The 24,364-nt window shown below is 38.6% G+C and overlaps 2 protein-coding genes across 3 annotated transcripts; one reads left to right on the forward strand and one right to left on the reverse strand.

The window, feature by feature from the left end:
* Window positions 1-183: 183 nt before the first annotated feature.
* On the reverse strand, window positions 184-7,639 carry LOC143281923 (innexin unc-9-like). 2 transcript variants are annotated; one of them, XM_076587233.1, is made up of 3 exons: window positions 7,516-7,639; window positions 6,593-6,677; window positions 184-5,585 (listed from the first exon to the last, which is right to left on the reverse strand). In XM_076587233.1, coding segments are annotated over exons 2-3 (1,215 nt in total). In that variant the 5' UTR covers window positions 6,595-6,677; window positions 7,516-7,639; the 3' UTR covers window positions 184-4,372. The 2 variants fall into 2 exon arrangements, with proteins under 2 accessions (XP_076443348.1, XP_076443340.1); XM_076587225.1 differs by having other exon boundaries at window positions 7,444-7,635.
* A 4,363-nt stretch (window positions 7,640-12,002) lies between these two features.
* LOC143281935 (innexin unc-9-like) lies at window positions 12,003-22,996 on the forward strand. The gene is made up of 4 exons (XM_076587247.1): window positions 12,003-12,150; window positions 13,506-13,569; window positions 14,484-14,792; window positions 15,124-22,996. The coding sequence occupies exons 2-4, from the start codon at window positions 13,559-13,561 to the stop codon at window positions 16,079-16,081; spliced, it is 1,278 nt and encodes a 425-aa protein (XP_076443362.1). The 5' UTR covers window positions 12,003-12,150; window positions 13,506-13,558; the 3' UTR covers window positions 16,082-22,996.
* The last annotated feature ends 1,368 nt before the right edge of the window (window positions 22,997-24,364 follow it).

Genomic DNA, 24,364 nt, shown 5'->3' on the forward strand with positions numbered 1-24,364 from the left:
AACGTAAGGCAGAAGGGTACCAGAAATATATTCTTTTTAAGTCTCCATATCACTTACTTCTAGCTGAACTGAAATGCACACATGTAGGCATGCACGCGCGCGCACACACACACACACACACACACAGAGAAAGAAATGAAAAAAACAAACCCTCAATCATGCACACACATACACACACATGAATATTTTCTCAAAGGTTTATTAAACGCACCTTCAGTTAATGATGTGCCAAATAAACAATTGCAGATAAAATGTATTTTTTCAGGCAATACTGGAACAAATGATATAAGACAATGTAAATACAACAGAAATGACAAGGTATTAAACAAACAACAACAAAAAATATTTTCCAAATGTAATGTTGCAAATGTAAATACAACAAAAAGAGTCTTGTATGAAGCAGATAAAGAAAACATCAAATACAGTAAAGGAACATGTCTTTTCTTTGTACAAATCTTGTCAAAAACTTGATATATAACCCAGCTGAGATGAATATTTGGATACGTAAAAAGGTGTATAAAAAAAACAACTAAAAATAATTATCAATCCTCAGTGTACCACCTTTAAGAATGTCAAACATTATAACAGAAAGCAGCATCACGTGTTAAAGACAAATGCAATGGATAACATGTTTTAAAATGCATCAATACACGTTCTTCAGACATTTGTCATTGAGTCCTTTTGTGAGTATATATATTCTGTGTTGTAGTTTGTCTGTTTCTGAGCAGAGGTGTATGTGTGTGTCCGTGTCCGCGTGTTGTGTGTGTGTGTGAATCAGTTTTTTTTGTTTTCAATCGAAACCAATAGGTTTACGAAACATGTAAAAATATGAATATGTAAGTTGTATGGAAAAGCATGGGACTGCATAAAATATACTTGGAACAACAAAGTATTAGTTCAGTTATGTCAAAATGACAACACCTCACACTTTCCTCTGATACACATATACCTTCCATCAGTATATTATGGATTCAATTCGTAAAACACTGTCCAGTGTAACACCAGACTTTTATGCTGGTAGTTAAGAAGAAATTAAAACAGACCCAAAATGGAAAGACAAGAAAACTGTCAGCATATAGATCCTGTATCTGTGGAGGAAAATATCTGTGGAGTATGCAAAAACAGGCATCATCATCACTATTTTATGAAAAGCAAGTCTTAACACAAATAAATCTATTGCACAGAACTGGTGTTTTACAGCCATGACTGTAACAAACTGCTGAGATTAACAGATAAGCAAATAAAAGCATGAATGAAAAAAATAACATGTTTCCATCAAAATACTTTGTGATTGCACAAACAAAACGAGCACCAACAACACACTCCATGTAATTTCCCTACCCTTAACCCCAAACCCTGAAGGATAACATTTTTCTGGGGTTTCTGTGGATAGTGCATATTTTAAAAGTCATATCTCTTCACTTTCTTTCTTAACTATACATAAAATAACAACTATATCATCAACAGATTTTTGTAAACTTGTGCTAACTGCATGCTACACGAAATAATATCAAAGTATTTTATCCGTCCTTTTCAAATACACACCATGTGCTAAAGCTTCATGTTGATGTACAAAAAGGATCCCCAACAATGAAAAAGTATGTGTTGTGTTGTGCAGGTGGTGTGTTTCCATGTTCTTTACTTTGCTGTCTACAAATCACAGTCCCCTTACAGCATTACTGCAATCTTACAGCAAACTGGTGATCCGTTTGTGTGCTCTTCTTATCTCTCCAGTTGACCTAAATCCTTCATTCCTGTCACCGGTCACTGCGGCTGTGAAGTATGATTGATGATACACCCTGGGGCTTAAACAACAACCAATAGTTGATTCGCAGACAGCCTTGTGGCAGATTGTAATCAGATCATTAGGACAAGGCTGCAACACGTTTATACTGACACACTATCATTGAAAGAAGTGGGAAAAAATATCTGTCTTTACAAGGATGGACTTAGTCTGACTGATTTTACGTCATACTGTATAGGTACATGGATTTATCATTGTGCATTGCATATCATAGCAATATACCAAAGGCTGAGATAAGAAAAAAAGGGTAGCTGGTATGTGAGCCACACTTTTTAATCAGCATTCTGTGTGTGTGTGTGTGTGTGTGTGTGTGTGTGTGTGTGTGCTACTTGAGATTACTATGTATATATACAATGCTCACCCACATTCATACCCACATTCAGTTCCTGGTACTCCTTGAACCCATGTCTAACTGTAGTTATAATACTGACTTATTCTTCTTTAGATGAATAAACTGAGTTTGCTTGTGACCTGAGCTACATTATTAGAAATGAAAAGCATGAAGAAAAAAATAGTGGTATATCACAGTGATGAGTTGTAATTATCATCAAATGGGATCAAGAACATCATGCTTGCAGATAAAAGAATAAAACCAAGAACAAAGTGGAATACCCTGTACTTCTGAGCAATAGTAATCACAAAAAAGAAATATTTTACAATACCTCTTACCATGCTTACCGCAATTAGAAACAATCTGAAATGAAAAGCTGATCACTGGACTATAACCAGAAAGCAGTAAAGAAAAGCCACTTTGCACAACAGAAAAATATCTCAAACGGAAGACATGCTAACATTACTAATATCAATACAATATCAGTACACAATTTTTTTTCATCTAAATTACTCCAACATAAGTTAAAAACCAACTTGCTTCATTCAGTCAGCTGCATCAAGATCACCATTCACTTATGTGTGTTCATTTTGTACAGAAGTTAGCTGTATTCGATGAAAGGCAAATATTATCGTCATGTTGTAATTCAGTGCTGTAGATATGTTCTTACTGCACTGTCATAATTTCAAGATTAATAATCTTTTAGTTTGTTACATAAGGTGTATTTTTTTGTACAGCGCAACATGTGATTGTCCAGCATAGTATGTGATTGTTCAGTATGGTAAAACATAATATCTTCAGTACACAACTGCTGAGGTATCATTTCATTTTGCATGTCTATCCATATATGTGGAGCTTGCTGAGAGTGAAGTCTACTTTCTCTGAAAATGACTATCAGGAAAGAAGTGCATATTTACAATCTGTCCATAAACACATTTGTATGCTCACTCTCTCTGTCTCTCTCTCTCTCTCTCAGTCTTTGCACTGTTCTCATACTCAACATCCTATACATCACAATAGAAATGGCACACAGATCATGCTCTATACACTGGCAGTTGTTAAAGCCACAACTACTACTTCCACCATCAGTCATTTTTAGACAGGTCCTCACAGAGGAAGGACCGTCTGCCCCAACAGAATATACTCCTACACAAGAACCAGTTCTCGGAAAGTTTGAATTGGAGATGGTTTCTGAAAAACCTTGCATTCAAACCATTTTGTTTTGGTTGCATTTTTCCACTAATATCCAACCAACATGTTTCTATTTCCTTTATGGGCCTTGTCAACATGTCACCGGGATCCTGACCATATCAAGGAGCTACCAAGTTGTTTCCATATTGACTAGAAAGATTGTATAATGCATATGAACTGTTGTTTTGTTTTATGAGCTAAATATGACCAGCACCATTAGTACTTCGTTCAGATATCTCATCTTCCAGTTTTACTTGACAGGATTTATCCATATCCTTCTTTTCTTCTGTCCTTTCTGAGCACACTAACTAGACAACAGTCAATTTGTCTCCATTCACATCATGATGTGTTCTGCATTCATCAATCATCTGTTGCTAACTTTGAGAGGTAATACTGGTTATGGTTGATGCTGAATATCTGTCTTTTGATTTGCTCAGTCCACAATGGTATTGTGAAAATAACTACTGATTATCACTGGTATTGAGCAATACACCATTGTGCCATCCACATGTGTATGAATGTGCACACACACATATTTCATGATCATGTACACAATTTTGTAAAATTTGATTTTAGTCCTCAATTTAAACATCTTTCATATTCCTTCCAGCAGAAATAAGATCCACAGTTTCACAAGCATCCATCTTCTTTTTTTCTTTTCATTCTTAAGCAAAACAAGAAAATTAACAACTGGTAAACTATACATGTATTCAATTGTAAAACACATGACAGCTGATGTGCTGTCAAGGCACTGTTAAGTGGTGTTTTTTGTTGTTGTTGTTTTAAAGAATGTTTTAGAACTGAAAGTACGGCTGTTTTCTGACCCTGCCAAATGCACAAGAAATAACTAATTTTCCTGTAAAATTTGTTAGATTCATGTATCCTCTCTACCAACCGTATCTCAACAAATCATGTATGGTAGAACAGCATGAAATGCCACACATCACTGTTACCAAAGATGAGTCTAAATTTTAACTAAACTTGGTATCAAAAAAATGTTATGAGGTCCATCAAAAGTTGCCAATCCTATATGTCACATGACATCATTATGTTCTGGTTTCTTTGACATCCCTCTCCATCGGAAAGTATTCCACTGGTGGCTCTGCTCTTTTTTTGAAAGTGGTCCACATGGCTTGAACCAGATCCAAGAGGATGAGGTCACTTGAGTTGTTGCCCACAGACCTGAGCAGGAAGATACCATCATCACGAAGGTAATCAGAGACAAATGTCTTGAACAGTTTGCGTTCAGGAGATCTGTCATCAAGACCCAGCATAAGCAGGTACTTCTGGATGAAGCGATCACGTCGGTAGCTGAAGAAGATCTCAAAAGCCCACTGACTAATATTGACAACAGAAACAACAGTCAGGAAAAAGAGCCAGAACCACAAAAGGGCAAAGCTTTTCTCCACAAACAGATTTATTGACAACACACATTGTACTGTGTATATATGATCATTCTGCAACTGCCGGATATGAATGTCACACATCACTACTCTGGGGAAGTGATCAAAGTCACGAAACTCACCGTTTTCTTTCAAATTGACCAGGACATCATAACCAAAGAAGAAATAATTGAAACCAAGAAAGGCAGAAAGGAACAGAAATTGACAAACGACATTGGCAAGATACAAGACTTTCGTGAACAAGTACAGACCAGTGAGATACGTGCCATGTCGCCTACCGAACACAAAGCAACACACTCCAGAAATCTTCTCTCTGACACGAGTGAAGACATTTTTCTTGTAAGATCTGTATGTGTAGAGCCAGCGATCAATAAAATGGGCAATATTTCCTATCACTTCATCCCTCTCTTCTGGTGGTGTCATGGTTGCTTCATCAGCCATGTTGACAATCTTCTGCACGTTGATTCCAGAAAACCCCTTCAATTCTTTCCAAACAATGTTTGGGAACTTGAACAACAGACACTGGAGGAGCAAAAGAACCACTACCCAGCGGTAAAAGCTGATGTCTCTCAGCTCCCTGTCTTCTTTGGCACGTGGTAGCTCCTCATCCATGGGGACATAGTACATGTGGGAGACCCAACACAAGTTCTCTGTGTAATCTTGGTGTGAGTCCTGAAACTCAGCAGGCACCAAACAGTGGATGGGGTCCCCAACATATTGGTTCATACCGATGAGAGCAGCGAATGCTGCCAGTATAGCCACTGTGCCAAAGTGATGCAACTGGTCCACTGCATCGTCATCACGGGCTCCTCTTGAAAGTGTAACAGATGACAGGGCCTCCAAAATGCTTTCCCACCTGTCAACATAAAATACAATAAATAGGATGAACTGGAACGTGCATACAAATTAAGATGATAAATGCAAATATTTACCTTCTCACATACAATACAAAATCACAAAATAAAATGAAAGATGATATAAAGAAATAAAGGACCCGAACACACACACACAGACACACACAAAGGAAGAGTCAAGTCAGTCAAAGAAAGTTATTGCTTTCAAACTGATGGGTTGGTATTCTATCACTCAAGCCAATGAAGCAGTTGGTGCATCTGCATATTTTGCTTATGAATAAGGGAATAGCAGCAGGAAACAAAATGCACCCTAGATTTAAGACCACAAATTTCCATCAACATTTTGTTGTTTTAATGCACGTTAACATAAATCTGACTCCTGCTGAAAAGAAATTAATATCAGTATTGCTGTCGCTATCTTAATGCACCTTGAATGTTTTTCCTGTTCTCGAGACAGAGAGAGAGAGAGAGAGGGAGGGAGAGAGGGGGAGGGGGGGCAGGGAGGGGGGGGGGTAAAGATGCAAAGTCCAAAGTATTGCTGGACTCCAACTACCCATCCACACACATTAACAATCATTTCCATCAGCTGTCAACACTTGCACTACTGCTAGTAATGATGCTGGCAACATGCCAGATCAGTTGAGGTCAACCATGCACACCACTCACTGGTCACATCCTGTTCTTCAACAGTGAGCAGTTCTGTTCTATACACTGTAGCTCCTGTGTTCAGCCAAGGATGTTTAAAGCCACTCCTTAACACTTTCTGTTAGTGTTGAAATGAAACCTATATATAATTTATGTTTGTATGTAATTATTATGTGTTTGTTTAATTTTGTTTCCTTTTTCAAACTGATGTATGCATGTGAATGTCACTGTGTGTGATTGTGTACTTGGATGAGCAAGTGTCTCAAGACACAATGAGAAGGAAAGAGAGAGAGAGAAAGTATCTGCACAAAGGTTGGTTTTGTTGTTGTTGTTGTTGTTTTTGTTGTTGTTTTGTCATACTTACATATTGATTTTGTTTCCTGTTGAACTTGTCAAAGACTTGGGTTCTTCCTCCCTTCACTGGTTCAGTCCTTGACACTAACTGAGTCCTAAAAATGAAAGAACAGTCTGGTCAGTGCACATAGTTAACACACACATAAAACCTTCTGTCCTGTTATAGCCTAGTATAGCATATCTAGCAAACAGAATACTCTACTATCTAATAAATACATAACACTAACATGCCAATAACAACAATAATAGCATGCAAGTGCCGGATAACAATATATATATATATATATATATATATATATCATTTATCAGTTCAGCTATAGACAGACATAGTAATCATGCCTCTCAGTGTGTTATCATGATATCATATACTTTTCTTTTATAAAGAAGGCAATGAGTAGAGTGGTTTTTTTGTTTTGTTCTTTTTACCCACAAACCCCCAAAATCTAGAAATGGGCTGTGTTCAGTTACATTTATTGTCTTTTCTTTTAGGTTTCATATGTCCAACAAAACAAGAGTGTTTTTTTTTTCTATTTTTGTGTTTCCTCTTCTTCCATTGACTCAAAAAGTTGTTGTTGTTGTTTTTAATGGCGAAAAAGTGGATTAATGTACTTAGATAATCAAAATCATTTCTCTTTTTCAGATATTAGATGCTTCACAGCCCATGCATCTTTAAAATCAACTGCATATGCTTCAAGTTATAAAATTTACATCACATGTGCCTTAAAAATATATTTACATCACATGTGCTTTTATATTAATATGGACCTGCATCACATGTGCTTTATATTTATATCTATATCAACAACTATTACATACACTGATTATATTCTAAATATACACTGCTTGATCACGGTGACTTACCGATGAAACCCCGAAGTAAAGAATGACACAAAGCCCAAGTAACAGTAACAAAAAAATCTGCGCGCCACAGACCTGTTGAAATCGCTTCGAGCGATTGCCAACCCGAAAAAGTTCTGTCTGTTGAAGCAAAAGCGTCCACATTCGCGAAGCCAGCAACCCGGAGATTGGGGACGGCTCAGACACTGCGTGTCCGCCTGTGTCAATACAAAGACTCCTTCATTGGACAATCCCAGTTTGACTGACACGCCCCCTTTGACGTCAGAAAGGAATTCCGGTGTCCTCCGTTCAGAGATCACAACTTGAGTGTCTGGTTCCGTTTGACACATGTGACATGAGACACGTACGTGAATGCATGTACAAGTGTTGTTTAGTACCGCCGTTACAGTGCGTTAGGACGTACACGGGCTGACATCATTCTGATGCCAAAATTCCCAAACGGCAAACAACAACACACCGAGAAGGAGTGGTCAACTTCAGATAAAGAAAGACTGATGGCATTGTTCGATCAGTTAAAAACAAAACACTATGAAACAACCCCCCGCCACCCCCCTCCCCAAACCTCTCCCTCCCCCCCCTCCCCCCAAACAAAAAAATTGTGTATAGTATTTATAAGCATGTATCTGTCAATGTATGCATGAGTGTATGTATGCATGTGTGCCATGCATGTATGTCAGTACTGATGCATGTCCGTTTCAGTGTGTTCGTTCTTTAGTTTAACGTCTTTTCACTGTAAGTGATATTAGACGAGGGAAGGAAAAAAAATCGAGTGGGAGGAGGGGGAGGGGGTGGGGAATTACTGTGTACGCATACGAGTAAGTGAAACTCTGTGTGTGTGTGTGTGTGTGTGTGTGTGTGTGTGTGTGTGTGTGTGTGTGTGTGTGTGTGTGTGTGAAAATTACTGATTAAAGTTTTGTTTAAAAAAATAAACAAAAAAACATAACAATATAACATATTTCTACTGAAAAACTAACAACTATAACAGCGAACCAACTGGACTATTTAACAAGGAGTTGAAAAAGTCTGTCTCAGTGTGTGTGTGTGTGTGTGTGTGTGTGTGTGTAAAGTGTGTGTGTGTGTGTGTGTGTGTGTGTGTGTGTGTGTTTGTTCCGGTGTTCGGTCCGGGAGGAGCAATTTACTGATGAACCCGCAGCTCGTCAGTGCACCAGCGAGAACTGATCATGAACCTGACGGGCGCGGTAGCCGATTGGTTACAGCGGGCCAGTTTGGCGACGTTAAATAAAATGTATGCGCTATAGTGTACTGATGAGCGTCTTGGATTTGAATCCCGGAGTCCCGGGCGGCGCCTGATCTACATATATGTTACACAACATACTAGTGTCACATTGTTGGAAGGAATGACCCTAACCGTCCTTTTGTTTGTTTGATCATGGATGACAGAAAAGAAGCAAACTCAGTGAAAAAGGCAATAAATAAAAAATACACTGAGTAAAAGAAATAATACCACATGATGCAAAAGCGTACATAACAACGAGAGCCTAGCGAGAGACTGAGGACATGTGCCGGTGTGTATGTCGGTGTGTGTGCCGTGTGTGTGTGTGTGTGTGTGTGTGTGTGTGTGTGTGTGTGTGTGCGGTGTGTGTGTCAGTGTGTGTGTGTGTGTGTGTGTGTGTGAGAGAGAGAGAGAGAGAGAGAGAGAGACTCACACACACCGTGCGCGCGCGCGCGCACTCACACACACACACACACACACACACACACACACACACACACACACACACACACACACACACCGGAAAGCAAGTCATACGGTTCCGTTGATGGCACAAAATCCAACCTAGTTGCTGTCATCAGCGGAGTGCCACAGGATACTTTTCTAGGTCCCCTCCTCTTTCTCATCTTATCAACGACCTCCCAGACCAGCTCAGGTCAAGAACCAGACTTGATTCATTTCTTTGCAGACGACTGTATATCAGTCGTCTCTAGTGGAGAGATCTGCCACAAAGATGACTGCAAACTACTTCAGGAGGATCTGATCACCCTACTATTGCTAAATGGGAAGACTTGAAACCTGGGGCATGTAGTTCCACTGACTCACTGAGTGACCAAGCCGGCGGGCCGCAAAAATGCAACATAGGAATATACTAAATCATTTGCTCGCGATCTAGGAAGCTGTGACCTTTCGGATTACCACCTAAAGACCGGGGCACAACCGAACATAAGCGTCTTCTTACCTTGGTGTTGACCTCAACAGAGAACTGAGCTGGACTGATTACCATCAGTGTGAATAAAATCACAAAGAAGGCCAGATGGCAATATGTTAGGATTCCTCCGACTGACGAAAGCATGTTCTTAGGACTGCAAGCAGAGAAACGAAAACGAACGCTTTCTACAGCCTGGTGCGCCCCCACCTCAGTGAGTACTGCTGTGCAGTCTGGAATCCTCACACCAAGGATATGACCAAGATATGCTAGAAGCCATTCGTTCGGAAGAGCAGCCGAGATATGTCACCAGCTCAGTGCTACTGTGACACCACCAGTAGGCGTCTCAGTAGCTATGTTCAATGAACTAAAGTGGGAATTCGAGTCACTTGATTCGCGAACCGGGAAAAAGCGACTGTGTCAACTATCCATGTTCTACAAAGTAAATGGGTTGGTTGACATCCAACACTTCATTCTCCCTCCGCAGTAGCACCACCCGCACCGGCACTAGATGCAACCACTCCCCGGCTTACTAAGTTCAGACAAGTTGCCAAACTGACGAACACTGACTCGGAAGCACATATAAACATAGTTTTCTCCACTGGCAACGAAACCAGCTCCCACAGTTCATTGTGGATGCTGAGACTGTGGCCACATTCAGGACCTCTCACAGGATCCCCTAATTTATTTGTTTAAAAAAAAATTTTTTTTAATCTTTCTTCCTTTCTTTTTTATCTAATGAATTATGAGAACATTTAAAGGTTTGCTCCGCCATTTCATCTCCCCCTAGGGTGACTCCTAGGTACTTTGCTGTTTGTACAGTCGCTAGGGTGTGGCCATGGAGTTTGTAATCACTTAGAATGGGGTTTTCGTTTCTTGTGACTGGGAGTGTGCTGCATTTGTCAGGGTGGAAGACCATGTCCCATTTCTTTTCCCCGTGATATCTCGAGGTTTTGCAGGTCTTGCTGAAGCTGTTGCATGTCGACAGCTGCTGTTATGGTGGAGTAGATCGCTGTATCGTCAGCAAAGATTCTTACTTTTGAGCTCAGATTTTTGGGCAGGTCGTTTATGTACACCAAGAATGGACATGGTCCTAAGACTGAGCCCTGTGGTACTCCAGACTTGACGTTGGAAAACTCTGCTTTCTGTCCGTCAACAACAACTGCTTGGCGTCTGTTAGTAAGGAAACTCCTGATCCATCTGTGGACATTGCCGCTGATGCCGTAGTCGTAGATTTTGTGGAGTAGCAGGCTGTGATTCACCTTACCGAATGCTTTCGCAAAGTCAAGGATAAGCATGTCGGTCTGAAGCCCATCTGCCAGGTTTGAGGTTAACTCTTCGACTAGTTCTAGCAGCTGTGTTTCGCAGGTTCTGTTTTTCCTAAAGCCGTCCTGCTGGTGACAGAGTATTTCGTTGTTCTCCATGTGTTCCATCAAGGAGTGGACGACAATGTGTTCCAGGAGTCAGTTGCATGCGATGCAGGTTAGGGACACTGGTCTGTGATTTGCTGGGTTGTAGTGCCGAGTCTCCCTTTTTGAAAATTGGTGAGGCTAGTCAGTGCTTTTCTCCAGTCTGAAGCCGTACTTGACCAGTGTGAAGGGAGGACCTGAAGAGTGATGGCGAGGGCAAGCGCTAGTTCTGTGGAGAGCTCTTTCAGTATTCTTGAGCTAATCTCATCTGGATCGCTGGCTTTGTCTGGATTGAGGTTCTTCAGCAGTCTACGCACTCCTCAGTCTTTTGTGACATTGATTTCCTCTGGCAGTGTTGAAGTTTCCCTCCTGAGTGCCGCCGCATTTCTCTTCACTAGAGTCGTATTCATCTCGGGAGTACCGTCTGTTTACCATCACTGAAGGCTGTCTGGAACTGATGGTCTTTTCCTTTGGCACTGATCTGTAACTAGACGTCCGTTGGCCCTGAGTGGTGCAACACCAGACGGTTTGCTGATTTCTGTTGTTGTTTTTTTTATGTAGGCCTAGAATCCGCTTTAAAACTTGGGTCTACTGTGCTCAGTGGGCACATCAGTCTTCAGCTAATGTACTGCTGATGTAGTCCCAGAAGGCTCTCCTCGTATGTCTCTGTGCCTCTAGTCTGCATGCTCTTGCTTCAGCTCTATGGATTTCGTTTCCACTCTTGCGCCACTTTTTGTAAGCTGTCTCTTTTGTTAGCTAGATGACTGGGGCTATCCAGGGTTGTCTCGTGTTTGTCCGTGCACTGATAAACCGCCCATGTATGGGGTCACGCTCAGTGGTTTTCTGGACAGGCTACTGTAGGCCTGTCATACACGCCAGCGCAACACTTTTATTAGTTCAGGGACATTCCGCTGGGTGCACTGGGTCACGTTGACAGCGGCCGGGGCACCTTGATGGTGGCGTGAAACAACAAACGCATCACACGGTTCGACGGCTCGCGTGGGTTGGGCCTTTGCGCATGCTCAGACGTGTGTGTCGCAGATCCTTGTTTCGTGATGTGTGGGTTGAGGTGAAAGTTTTCTGAAAGTTTGTGTGAGGTACTGGAGAATTTATCAGGATATCGTTGTGTTCTCTAAGCAGTGAGTATGGATTTTGTTTCATAAATTGTTGATGTTTTATTACAACAACAACAATAGCTGGTTGGATATGATCTAATGAAACACGAAACTGAGTTATTTCATCGGGGTTGCTTTGTTGAACTGAAAACATTGCCGATTGCCCACAGCACAGCCCTGTTTTGTGGAATGTTCAGAACACCAGGCTGGACGTCGCGAGTGTGGACATTTTTTCTCTTTCACTTACTTTGTGTTCAAGTGATTGGAGGGCTAAGACTTGATTACCGGCGAAGGACTGTATTGAGAATTGTCTTCACCAAGACACAAACGTTAACTGAAAGCACGCTTTGCAAAACATTGCACTAGTATAGTTGTAATGGCCTAGTTGTAATTTTTTTTTTTTTATATTTAAAAAAATAAAAATGGAAACATACAAAGCCGTAAGATCGGTAGAGGCATGTGGATTTGGCAACAGGATTTTCAAGTTTCTCATCAAGTCCTTTTTTGACATTGCATAAGATTTAGAGCAGAGTTCACGAAAGCATGTCGAATTCAGTTTCACTGAGGAAATCTCCGCATTTTGATAATTCAACTTGTTCAAGTATGGTATTCATGGCACACCTTCAACTCGTTCAAGTATGGTATTCTTGACACAGTATACTTAATCATTGAATCTGTTGAAAAGAAGTCAGATAGTAAGGCTGTTTCTCTTGCTGATAAAATAAAGATTCTGATTGGGGGTGCTTTTAGGATTTTCTGTTCTCTGTGCAAATATAAAAACCTGACACAGACACATGATTGATGATGCAATTTGTATTATTTATAATAATTTCATTACATATTTTTTGCCATGTCACCTCAGATACTTTTTATTTTCACACAGTTTCAGCTGAAGCAATGTAATTGATGAGGAAACATTTACACTATGACAGTGTGACAGTAAGCATGATCATGATGATGTGGTGGCAACAAACAGAATCAACTGAGTGATCCTGAAAGGGAAATGATATGACTCACATGTGAAAATTTCCCCAGTGAGTTATTGCTGACAGCGAGTGAGAAAAGGTAGGTTGAGCCATGGTCTAATATGATATGGTGAATAAATTCAATAATTAAGAGGATGAGTAATGACATACAAAGTTCAGATCTGGAAATAATATTTTAAAATTTATTTTTAAAATAGACATGGCAGATTTGTTAGCAGAACTAAGAAAATCACTGATATCCCAATAACTTAATTTACAGGTTTGAATCTTGTAAATTGTACAGTGACAATAAAAATTTGATTATGTGTAATGAGTGTGTGTGTGTGTGTGTTTCATTATCTTTTGTATGATAATGATTTCAAATGATTTTATTTTCTCTTATTTTGTTTTCAGGTCAAACCAGTATTCAGAGTGGTGTGAAACCAGGGAGAGAGTGATCAGCCAACATGGCTAAAATGTGAGTGGTGTCATAGCTTGGGACTGTGAAACTATAATCTATGAAAGTGACTAAGTGACTAAGTGAAAAAGACTAAGAAAATATGATACATAATTAATTTGCATACACAGTAGAAGCACTCTTTCGCAGTTTGTTTTACCCACACATGTACAGGGTTCGTCATTAACATTTTTTCACATGAGCGCCTGTGCTCTAGTTTCAGAATTTTGATGAGCGCAAACTGAAAACTAAGAGCGCACACTAAAAACATAGAGCAACAAGTCTCAAACATAAATTCATTTTGATTTTGCACGTCCGCGAAATCGATCGTGTGCTCCACTTTTCTACTCTTCAAGTCTGAAGAGCGCTCTTTTGCATAGCCTTCCCTGATTCACTAGGCCTACTTCCGGTTGAACTAACAAAACGTAAACAGACGGCTTTCAAACTTCGGTAAATGCAAAACGATCGCGCTTTTGACTCTTGTTTGTGATGGACAATGGAATAACAATTTAGATACAGTAGTGTATGCTTATGTCTTTTCAAAATCAAGAGCGCAAGCGCTCTGAGTCAAGGAATTTTCCAGAGCGCAATTTGTTTTTTCAGAGCGTTCCGCTCAGCGCTCCCGTTAGTGACGAACCCTGATGTATCTGAGTGCACAGTTCTATACATGCATTCAAACATCGATATTGTTTATTGTCCTTTTTCTGTTTTGTAGTTTTGCTATCCAGTCTTCTGTGTGTTTTTTTTGGGGTTTTTTTTTTGTTTGGTTTTTTGTTTTTTGGTTGCATTTTTCATACAGTCAAATCACTCACATGACCTCATACACCTTTCCTTCCATTACATGTTATATACTTACACACACACACACACACACACACACACACACACACACACACACACACAGATTGTTAACTATTTCATTGAAACTGTTACAGATTGAGCAGTACGCTTCTCAGCTTCGCTAACATAGCGGCCCGCAAAAAAGTGCGTGACGATGATGTGGTGGATCAGTTGAACCACTGGGCCACCGTGGGCTTGCTGACTGGCCTGGCTGTGGCGACGGGGGCCAAACAATTCGTGGGGGTGCCCATCCGCTGCTGGCTGCCTGCCCAGTACAAGAAAGGCATGTACCAAAAGTACGCCAACAACTACTGCTGGATCAGCCACATGTACTATGTGCCCTTCTCGGATGCAATCCCCTTTGAGGAGGAGGACCGCTGGGACGTGGACATCAGTTTCTATCGGTGAGATTGGGCAGTGTTTTTTTTTGTTTTTGTTCTTGTTTGTTCTGTTAATGTCTTAACCTAATGTTGTTATTTCAATTTTCATGCTTCATTATATACTATAGACTGTATTTCAGTTTTATTACAGTATCTCTGAAACTTCCTTATGAAATCTATGTTTATTTAGCTGCTGGTTGCCTCCACTCTCAGCACTAGTTTTGGTGTGGGTGGGAGGGCAGGATTACAGCATCCTTTTTCACTTTTTTTTTTGTAGCATGAAAGCTTTGCTTCCCATGTTTGGTTTTTATGTTTTTCCATTCAGTATCAAAGTAAACGGGTTTATTGTTTTCAGATGGGTGACTGTGATGTTCATGCTGCAAGCACTCTTGTTCAAGCTGCCCAATCTGCTTTGGAGAGAACTCAAGGGATATTCTGGGCTCAACGTGGAAAAGGTTGTTGGCATCACTCAAGAAACGTCCTTGATGACCCCGGATAAACGTCAGGAAAAGATGGCACATGCTGCTGCATTCATGCACAGGTGGTTGGAAACCTACACATTGTACAAATACAATGCACTTACTCAGGTCCGTGAGAAGCTCTCACGTATTTTCTTCTGTTTTGGGAAGCGCACTGGTACATATCTGACTGGGCTGTATATGTTTGTCAAAATTCTGTACGTTGCAAATATCTTCGGTCAGTTCTTTCTGCTGTCAGCATTCTTGGGTCTCAACTACTGGAACTTTGGTATTGATGCCATGACAGTCTTCAGCAAAACCGGGCGCTGGCAGGATCACTACACTTTCCCCAGGGTTGGATTGTGTGACTACAAGATCCGCCAGATGGCCAATGTGCAGACGTTCTCTGTGCAGTGTGTGCTGTCCATCAACCTGTTTCTGGAGAAGATGTATCTCCTGCTGTGGTTCTGGATGATCGGCCTGCTGGCTGCCAACATCATCAACCTCTTCCTGTGGATCCTGGACGACCTTCTGCCCACGCGTAATGAGCGCTTCATACTTCGTTATATCAAGATGATGGGCATCGACACCCAGGACACCAGCATTGTCAAAAATTTCATCTACAAGTACTTGCGTCGGGATGGCGTCTTCATCCTGAGGATGGTGGCCAAGAACACCAGCAGCCTTCTTTGCATGGATCTGGTCAAGGAGTTGTGGAGATGTTACAATGAAGATTTGAAGAACCGGGGCCGTCCAAATGGTCTCCCTCGTCAGCCTTCAGCGCCTGCAGAAGAACCAAATGGGGAGGATGAAGTGGATGCGGGTGCACTGCCTGAAAAGCCCCCATTGGATTGAAGAATGCCTGTCTAATCAAAAAGGCCCAGCCATCGGTAATGGATATGAATTGGCCAGTCATGTGACTGACCAGATTTTAGATCCAGCAAGAAAAGAATGTCGGTTGGAGGAATGATTTTGTGAATAGCATGTTGAACTTTTTTTTGTTCAAATTTATTTGGTTTAGTTTTCATGAAGTTGGGACCATAACATTAAGAGGTGCTTCAGCTCCAGTGAAATAGAAAGTATACTGGTATTTGTTTGAAAAACTTCAGTTGTGTCATATGGTTTTTATCCATACCTTAAAACTTGGTGCAAAAAAAATTTCTGCAGTCATGCACATTTTTCTATTATTTTTGGAAAGTTCAAACTTGATTGTGATTTGAAAAAGGTGTAAGCATTTGAGCCTTTGCTCTTAAGGAACAGTACAAGCTTCAGAATTGAACTTTGAAGAGAAACCTTTTGCATAGGGATCCCATGTGTTCATCAATCAACAGAATTTGCTTTAATTAATGAATTTAGTCACTGCTCTCATGCAGACTATGTGTTTGTCAGCTAGACACTGGGCAAAAGTAAATTTGCAGTTTTGATGAGCCGAAGTCAAAGGGAAATAACCACTACTGCTTGGACAGCTGAAACATGGCCCACGGAAGGGTGTGATCATTTATGTGTCTGCTAAAAGAATGGGGACTGATTTGGTTGTCCGTGATTTGTGTGATGGATAGTATGAATTGATTTTTATTAACTGACACATAATCATTGCCATGTCTAGAACTGATGAACACCTTTCATGTAAAAAAATGTTCCTATACAATCTGTGCTTTTTTGGGGTCTTAAAACTATTTTAAGAGTATGCTTATTTTTTATGTTTTGGATTGAATTGAGGATTTAACAAAACACCAGTACAACAACATAGGAATAGTGCTTTGCAAGGAATTGGAAGCATCAGTAAAAATGAAAATTAAGTCTTCAAGGAATGAACCAGTCAGACCTTCAATTAATCTGAGTACAGTGCTTTAATTTTTGTATGTCTAGTTATCTGATAATTAATTTCTAAAAGTTGAATTGGACTGTCGATGGTACAAGCACAGTGTTCAGATTTCATTGCTTGCAAACAACAAAAGTGAAAAGTACAGAAACTTTTTATGCTACAACTGAACAAGTAGAAATTAACAACTTGAGATTCTTTGATTGACCAGAAATATTTTTGAATGGTCGAGCTGCTTCCAGCAGCAAAGAAATATGTGAATGGGAGGACTGTTGGTATTATCATTAAAAAGTATTTTTTAGTCAAATTAAAATACATTCTAAAATTTGAGACCAAATCTTTATAATTATATATATACTTTTATATTATATATATTGTGGTTTTGTACATGCAAAGACAAATATGATAATGTAATGGAATATCTTTCCTGAAGTGTAAGATTTCTAAGAACATTTTTACATTCTTCTTTTTTGATGACATTTTGTCCAGACAATTCTTTAAGATTAATGGTGGTTTACATATTGCTATAAATATATTCACTGGTTGCTGGTTACAGGAAAACAAGGTTGCAATACTTTTTATGCGAACAGTAGATGTCATTATTTGACATCAGAAATATCTAGCTTGAGACAATTTGGGACTTTGCAACAGCTACATTTTGCCTGGTCCTCTCTGATTGAATTTTCTGTGAAATTAGTAACATGACAGTGTTTCATCTTTTTATTTTTGAATTTCTACATGACTGGGCTGTTGCTTACTTGTGCACTCTTGTCCACAGGCAGGCTTTTATATGTATATATGTTGTATGGCCACTTTTTATATTGTAGCTGTTTAGGTGTCCATTCTCTGGGTATGACTCTACCTTGCTTATAGTTTTATAGTCTTGTCTGTTCTTAAACACTTGGTCTTGACAATTTGGTTTCCTTCTCTTTTTATTTATTCATTTTTTATTACCAGTAGATGATTCATTTTCTCACTTAAATGACTAGTGACATCCTTGGTTCATTCATTTTTGTTGGACATTTGTGATCTATTCACAGTATATTGATTTTGATGTTACTGTTCAGACTTCTTACTCTCAGAACCATTTCAAGTACAGTGTCTGTGTGCGAGTGTCTATATATATGTATATCACCTTTGTATGCTATGCGTGTAAGAAAATTGACAAAGTTAAAGCACAGCAAAAGCACTTTCCTCACTGCCGTTTGCACTGAAGTTTGAGTAGTCGATATGACCATAAACAATGTGGTCTATGACTGCATTACCACTATTAGTCTGTTGCTATTCTAGGTGAATATAATTGAAAATCTAGCCATTTTCTAGTTCATAATAGCAAGCACTGCAATTGAAATTTTGTTAGAAATTTAAAATTCAATGTGTTCAAAGTGTTTGATTGGTAAAGTGGCAGTGTGCTTTTCAGGAGTTTGAAGATGCACTGTAACAGACAATCCAATAAGAGGTGAATTAGGTGTTGTTAACTTTAGTACTTTTTGTGTCAGTTTTGTTTGCTGTTGCTTACACTGTTACAGCTTAGTGTTAGGGTATCTCCAACTCATACCCATCAAAAACAAAAACCAGCTTTTGTTGATTGTGCTGGAAGTAAGACTTTAGATATTGGCGTTTCATTTGTAAATATGTATTAATTATAAAATTCAAATGTTTGTGTTTTGCATCTTGTACTGCAAATCATGCCAAAATTGACAGGTTTAGTATGTCACAATGTGCGTCTGTGTATGTGTGCACATGTCCCAGGTTTTTTTTGTGTTCATTCCAGCTTGGAGCATGAATCAAACATGCCTGTCATCACAAGATTCCAACTATGTCATTCCCTTTTAGAATTGTTTAAAAAGACACCAACAACAACAACAAAAAAGATATTAAGATGAATTGTTATAGAACTTCATAGTATTTTAAAATTGTAAGATGTGCATTCTTGTTTGTTTTGATATAATCCATTGGTTGTGTAATTCCTCTTGTCCTCCACACCTGCCAGTTAAATAGGGAGTTCATTCAGGTCATCAACTAAGGTCTTCCACAAAGTTCAGCCCATTCCATTCCAATTTTTCACTCATAATTTGGTTCTCAGGCAGAAGCCCATTTTGAAAAAAAATGAATGCAGATCATGTAAATTTGAGCTGTCATGAAACATGAAGATAACTGTTTCAGAAAGTACCAAGCTGCTGAAAAGAAAAGGTCATGGAGTCTGTTGTTTTTTTCCCCCCGCCAGTAACAAACAGTGAATTTTTTAAAAAACTATTGCATTGACAGCTGAACTTCTGATCAGTTGACCACTTCTTTAAATATCCTTTGCCTGGTTATTTTATGTCTGAGGGGAGTCAGCTCTGCCTGCTGCATTATGGTATTTCTTCAACACAGTCTCCATCATTGAACTGCCGTCAGAATTCCTTACTGATGCTGCAGTACACTCTACATTCCGAAACTCAGTCATCTGAAATGTTTTTGCCGTGAAGATTGCAGTATACACAGAATGCTGTGCTGTACTTGCTATGTGTTCTCGGTACATTATATACAGTGAAAGGCCTTCAGCAGGCCATGGTGTTATGTTGTAAGTTAATTAATCTGTTCTGACAGTAGCACAGTCCTTTTTAAAGGAATATGTCTTGGGTAGATGCAGAGATCTATATGACAATACTGGAACTAAGTGGACAATTATGACCCATAAAGTGATGCGGTGTATGACAGACTCTGGTCAAGGGGAGAAGAAATGCCATGTTCCTTACACCAGTGTGTCAGCATTCTTTGTATTGTGCTTTGGTATGTTTTTGATGAAATGATTTCTATTTTATCATGTCCAGTGACAGCATCAACTCAAGATTCCCCCCTTTTTTCAGCACTGAACCTCATTGAAATTAAATGTTTTTCAAGTGCGGACTTAAAAGGATGAAAGATAATGATTATTTAATTTAAAAAAAAACTAAAAAAACAACAACTGTCCAACAGAAACAGTTTTGGCTTCATGTTTTTTGGCCAATGTTTCTGCCGATCATATTGAAAAAAGGTGTTGTGAATTAATTGATTTTTATTGGGTTACAAAATTAAGTGGTCTGAATGACTGAATAAAAGTGACTTTAGTTTCACCAAATATTTCTTTATTGTTCAGAATCATGCAAATTCCCCACTGTCATTTTTATCCACTATATTAATTCAATAACAATGAACAAAAAGCACCACTGATCTGGTTATCAGTGGAGCAATTTGATATTCTATTTATGATGCATTAAATCTTTTGATTGGTGCATACTGGATTGAAAGTGTTTACCAGACACATGTGATCAGATTTTTATTTGTTTTTGTTTTTTGTTTTGTTTTTTTAAATCACTTTGAACTATTTGTGATCATCCTCATCTGAATCTCATTTACCATTCACTACAGTCATCAACTGTCAGTATCACTTGTCTACAGTAAATTGAATGAAAATTATTTGTCTTAATTGCTTTTTCTTGCTTGAAAATGTTACATGTTTTCTTTGGTTTAAAATACTTTGGGGACATTTTTTGTCTGTGTCTTAAAAAAAACCATTTGTTTCTCTTCGTATATATGCAGCGTATTCTTTGTGTGTGTGTGTGTGTGTGTGTGTGTGTGTGTGAGAGAGAGAGAGAGAGAGAGAGAGAGAGAGAGTTCTGTAAGTTGTGTACTTTTGCATGAATAGAAATGAAGCTCATTTTTCTTTCCTTTTTAGTATTTTCAGTTTTCTTGTTAAAAAAATGGTAATGCTAAATCAGTAAATGAGAAAAAAGAAGAAAAAAAGAGCAGTTTTAAATCATGCATCCCACTTTGTTTTAAATTTACATTATGTTCAACAGTTTGGGACATTGTTTTTTGACTGTAATTAAATTTTGTTTTGATTGTAAATAAATTTTGTTTCTTCTTTTATTTCAAGTTCAATATCTATTAATTGTGTTGCATTAGTATATATTTGAGATATATTTAGTTTGGTATTCATGTTTGTATGTGTTAGCATTGTTTGTTGCTTCTAAAACATGTACTTCCTATTCTAATTTTCTTGAAATCTGAATCAAGAAGCAATTGCTTATGGAGAAAAAAAAAAAAAAAGCTTTCCAGGCATACATTGATGAAGGTTCTGAGTAATTCTTGTTAAGCCTAAAGAAGGGATGCACAAAATTAAAGACATGGTTCTATCCTGTCTCCATTTTGTATAATGGAGGGAGGCAACTGGAGAGTCCGAATCCATGATGAAGTTTTTCTTTGAGTAACCAGCGTTTGGTAGAACAATGGTAAAAATTTGGTCAGTCGTAATTGGTGCCTTTGAGTTTGGAAAGGGCAGGTGTCAGTGAGTCATAAGACTTGACACTAACCGGCCCCAGAAAAAGAAGATAGCATATTTGTGATTGCGTGTGCATGTGTGTGTTTACTGAAAGTTTGTTAAGTGGAAGTATTGATTTATTGATCTTTTAAATAAATGTTCTCTGATTTTGTCACAAATACACTTATATACTCGCATGAAAACTTTGTACAGTCATAAATAACCCTTTCAAAGAAACAGTTCAATTACTATTTGAAAATCTTTAAAAAGAAACAGTTCAACTACTTTTCAAATGTCTAAGTCATTACTTAGTACAGCAGAGCTGCTTTTTTCTCTCAATTGTTCACAATAACAGATTTTTTGTTGAAATCAAAGGGCTGGTTGTGAAGCTTGCATTGTACATATTTCACTGATACTTTCAGCACCCTCTTCGGTGGTGGCTGGCTTTCTTCTGTGAAGGTTTTTTTTGTATAAAGACTTTTCAGGGTGTGACATTAGGGGCAGGGGAGTTCATACTTGTAGATAATATTTTTCTCAAGGATGGTCAGGCTGGGGAAGAAGTGGTGTTTAAAAAAGAAAAATATTTTTCTAAGTGAGAGAGAGGTGGAGGGGTGGGGAATGTTAATTTAAAATTGTATATGGCTGGGTAGGGGAGGAGATAGTGGTGAATAAGGGAATTTTTTAAAATTTGAAAATGGTGAGAGAAATAATGCAAAGCATGATATATTGGCATGAAGATATGGGTTCATCATACTGGTTTTTGAGGTGGTGAATGTTCTTTCAGTTTCAGGCTATTTGACTAACATGATAACACTAATATTGATAACAAAATTATTGAAATATATATATAGAAAAAAAAGGTGCTGTTATTGATCGTCCACTGGACGATGTCAGTCCACTTGGGGTTGACATTCACTTGATGAGAATATAGCTTGGGTTTGATTTTGTTTGAACAGTTTTCTTCCCATTTACCCCCAAACCAACTGTTCTTATTTTTAAATTTTTCATGGAAGATGACATTGTTTCAGGCTTGCCCACTTTGTTCACTTTGTATAATATTACAAATAATTCAGAACAGTTTACATTGCCAGACATGCTAGGTGTTTTTGTAAATTGGATCCTCTTTATATTAAGCTGCTACGCACAAGCATTTGGTGAAGTGGTAAGGAAATCTTGTAAACTGATTTTCTCTGTCATGAAGTATATGTGTACTATATATATATATATATATATATATATCATGTGTGTCTGTATATGCAATAAAGATTAGCTCCTTTTTTTCAAGCATCATATTTTTTGTTGCCTGTATGTTAAGGTTACAAGATTTAAAATAAATGAATAAAGCAAACACAGAATCTCATGTCCAGTACAAGGCCACATGTTCACTTATTTATTGATCATATAAACAGACCAGCCGGGAGTTTACAGTGTGAGTGAAAATAAACCACAAAAAAGCAATTCCATTCTTCAACAGACTCCACTGAATAAACAGCAGTCTGTTCTACAAAGTACTTAATAGGGAAGTTGAGCAGGATACTGCAGACACTGATTACATCTTTTGAAGATACAAAATACAACACAAATTGGCAGATAAAAGCCAGCTAGCAAAGGTAACTGTTCAATATGATACAACACAAAATGGCAAGTACTGAAAAACAAACAACTCGCATGTGGGCGGATACATTTACAAGTCACCAGTCTTCAATGGTGGGTTGCCATCATGAATAGCTGGAAAGTAAAACTGCCTCACACTGGCAATTCACTAAGATTAAACACTTTGGTAACAACTATTACTTAACAGTGTAACTTCCTAAAAACACAGAAGGTGTAACTTCCTAAACATACACAAAAGTGTAACATCAAACATGAAGATATAAGCAGCAATGTCCTAACACAATGGTGTAACATCCTTTCGAACTCTGAAAGCTGAACAACCGGAAAAGAAAAAAAAGCACAAATGTGAACATCCTAAACATGCACAAAAGGTTTAATATCCTAAATAAAAATGTGTAACAACCCATCCACTCCCAACACACACTCAAAGGTGTAACATCCTAAAAACACAAATGTGTCTTCTAGAAAAACACACACTCACACACACACACACACACACACAAAGGTGGGAAACTCTACACACAAAATGTGTAACATCCAACAAAACACACACACACCCAAAGTGTACCGTCTTGTACACACACAAAGGTGTAAAATCCAACACACATGAAACTCTTAACTTCCTACAAACCTACAACGGTATAACATCTGACACACAAAGGCAAACCACTTAAAGCAATAAGGATTATCAAATACCTAGTGCCTGGTAGTGGTACACAAGTATGAGTAGTTCTACCTGTTACATCAATTTGCTGATAAAATTCTATGATGGAGCTTTTTATGTTTTACATAAACCAGTGAACTCAAAGAATCTTTTAATGTGCATATTTTATTGGTGTGCATAATACACAGGCATTTGGTTTGAACACCAGAGAGGTCTGCACTTGAAAATGGAAAATGTCCATCACTTAACCCACCAGGCTCTGCCAAGATGTGAAACCAAGACAATCAGACAGTAGAGTAAGCAGTGCTGTAACTTCTCAGGTGGCACATCTGAGAGGACGACCTAGAAACCCCTTCTAATTAAACATGTTTACTTGTTACTGGTTTAGCCTGACCTACTGATCCAAGCATCTTGCAAGAAAGCATTATCACCACTGAGCTTCACAGCCTTCCAACTTTTTATTTTTATTTTATTGAAAAAAAAAAATGCAGATAACTTTTCTTCTTTTTTTTTTTGTGGTCATTTAAAAACAATCTGCAGATAAAATTTTTTCAAGCTTTGCTAAACATCTATGTCGTACTGAGAGGCAAACAAAACTAATAATATGTAAGGGAACATCCCTGTCAAATTCTTTCTTCCCAAAGGGGGAAAGTGGGGGCCTGGGGAAGTGGGGGAAGGTGGGGAGTGTACATCACAGCTAAGACAACAAATCTATGGATGACTTCCTGCGTTAAGTAATGAATCTTTAAAGTA

Source organism: Babylonia areolata, chromosome 1 (assembly GCF_041734735.1).
Source record: "Babylonia areolata isolate BAREFJ2019XMU chromosome 1, ASM4173473v1, whole genome shotgun sequence".
NCBI classification, from domain to species: Eukaryota; Metazoa; Mollusca; class Gastropoda; order Neogastropoda; family Buccinidae; genus Babylonia; species Babylonia areolata.

Excerpts from the sequence above, each read along its gene's own strand:
- LOC143281935 (XM_076587247.1), top strand. Across the intron at positions 14,793-15,123 it reads GTGGACATCAGTTTCTATCG|ATGGGTGACTGTGATGTTCA; the intron begins GTGAGATTGGGC and ends TATTGTTTTCAG.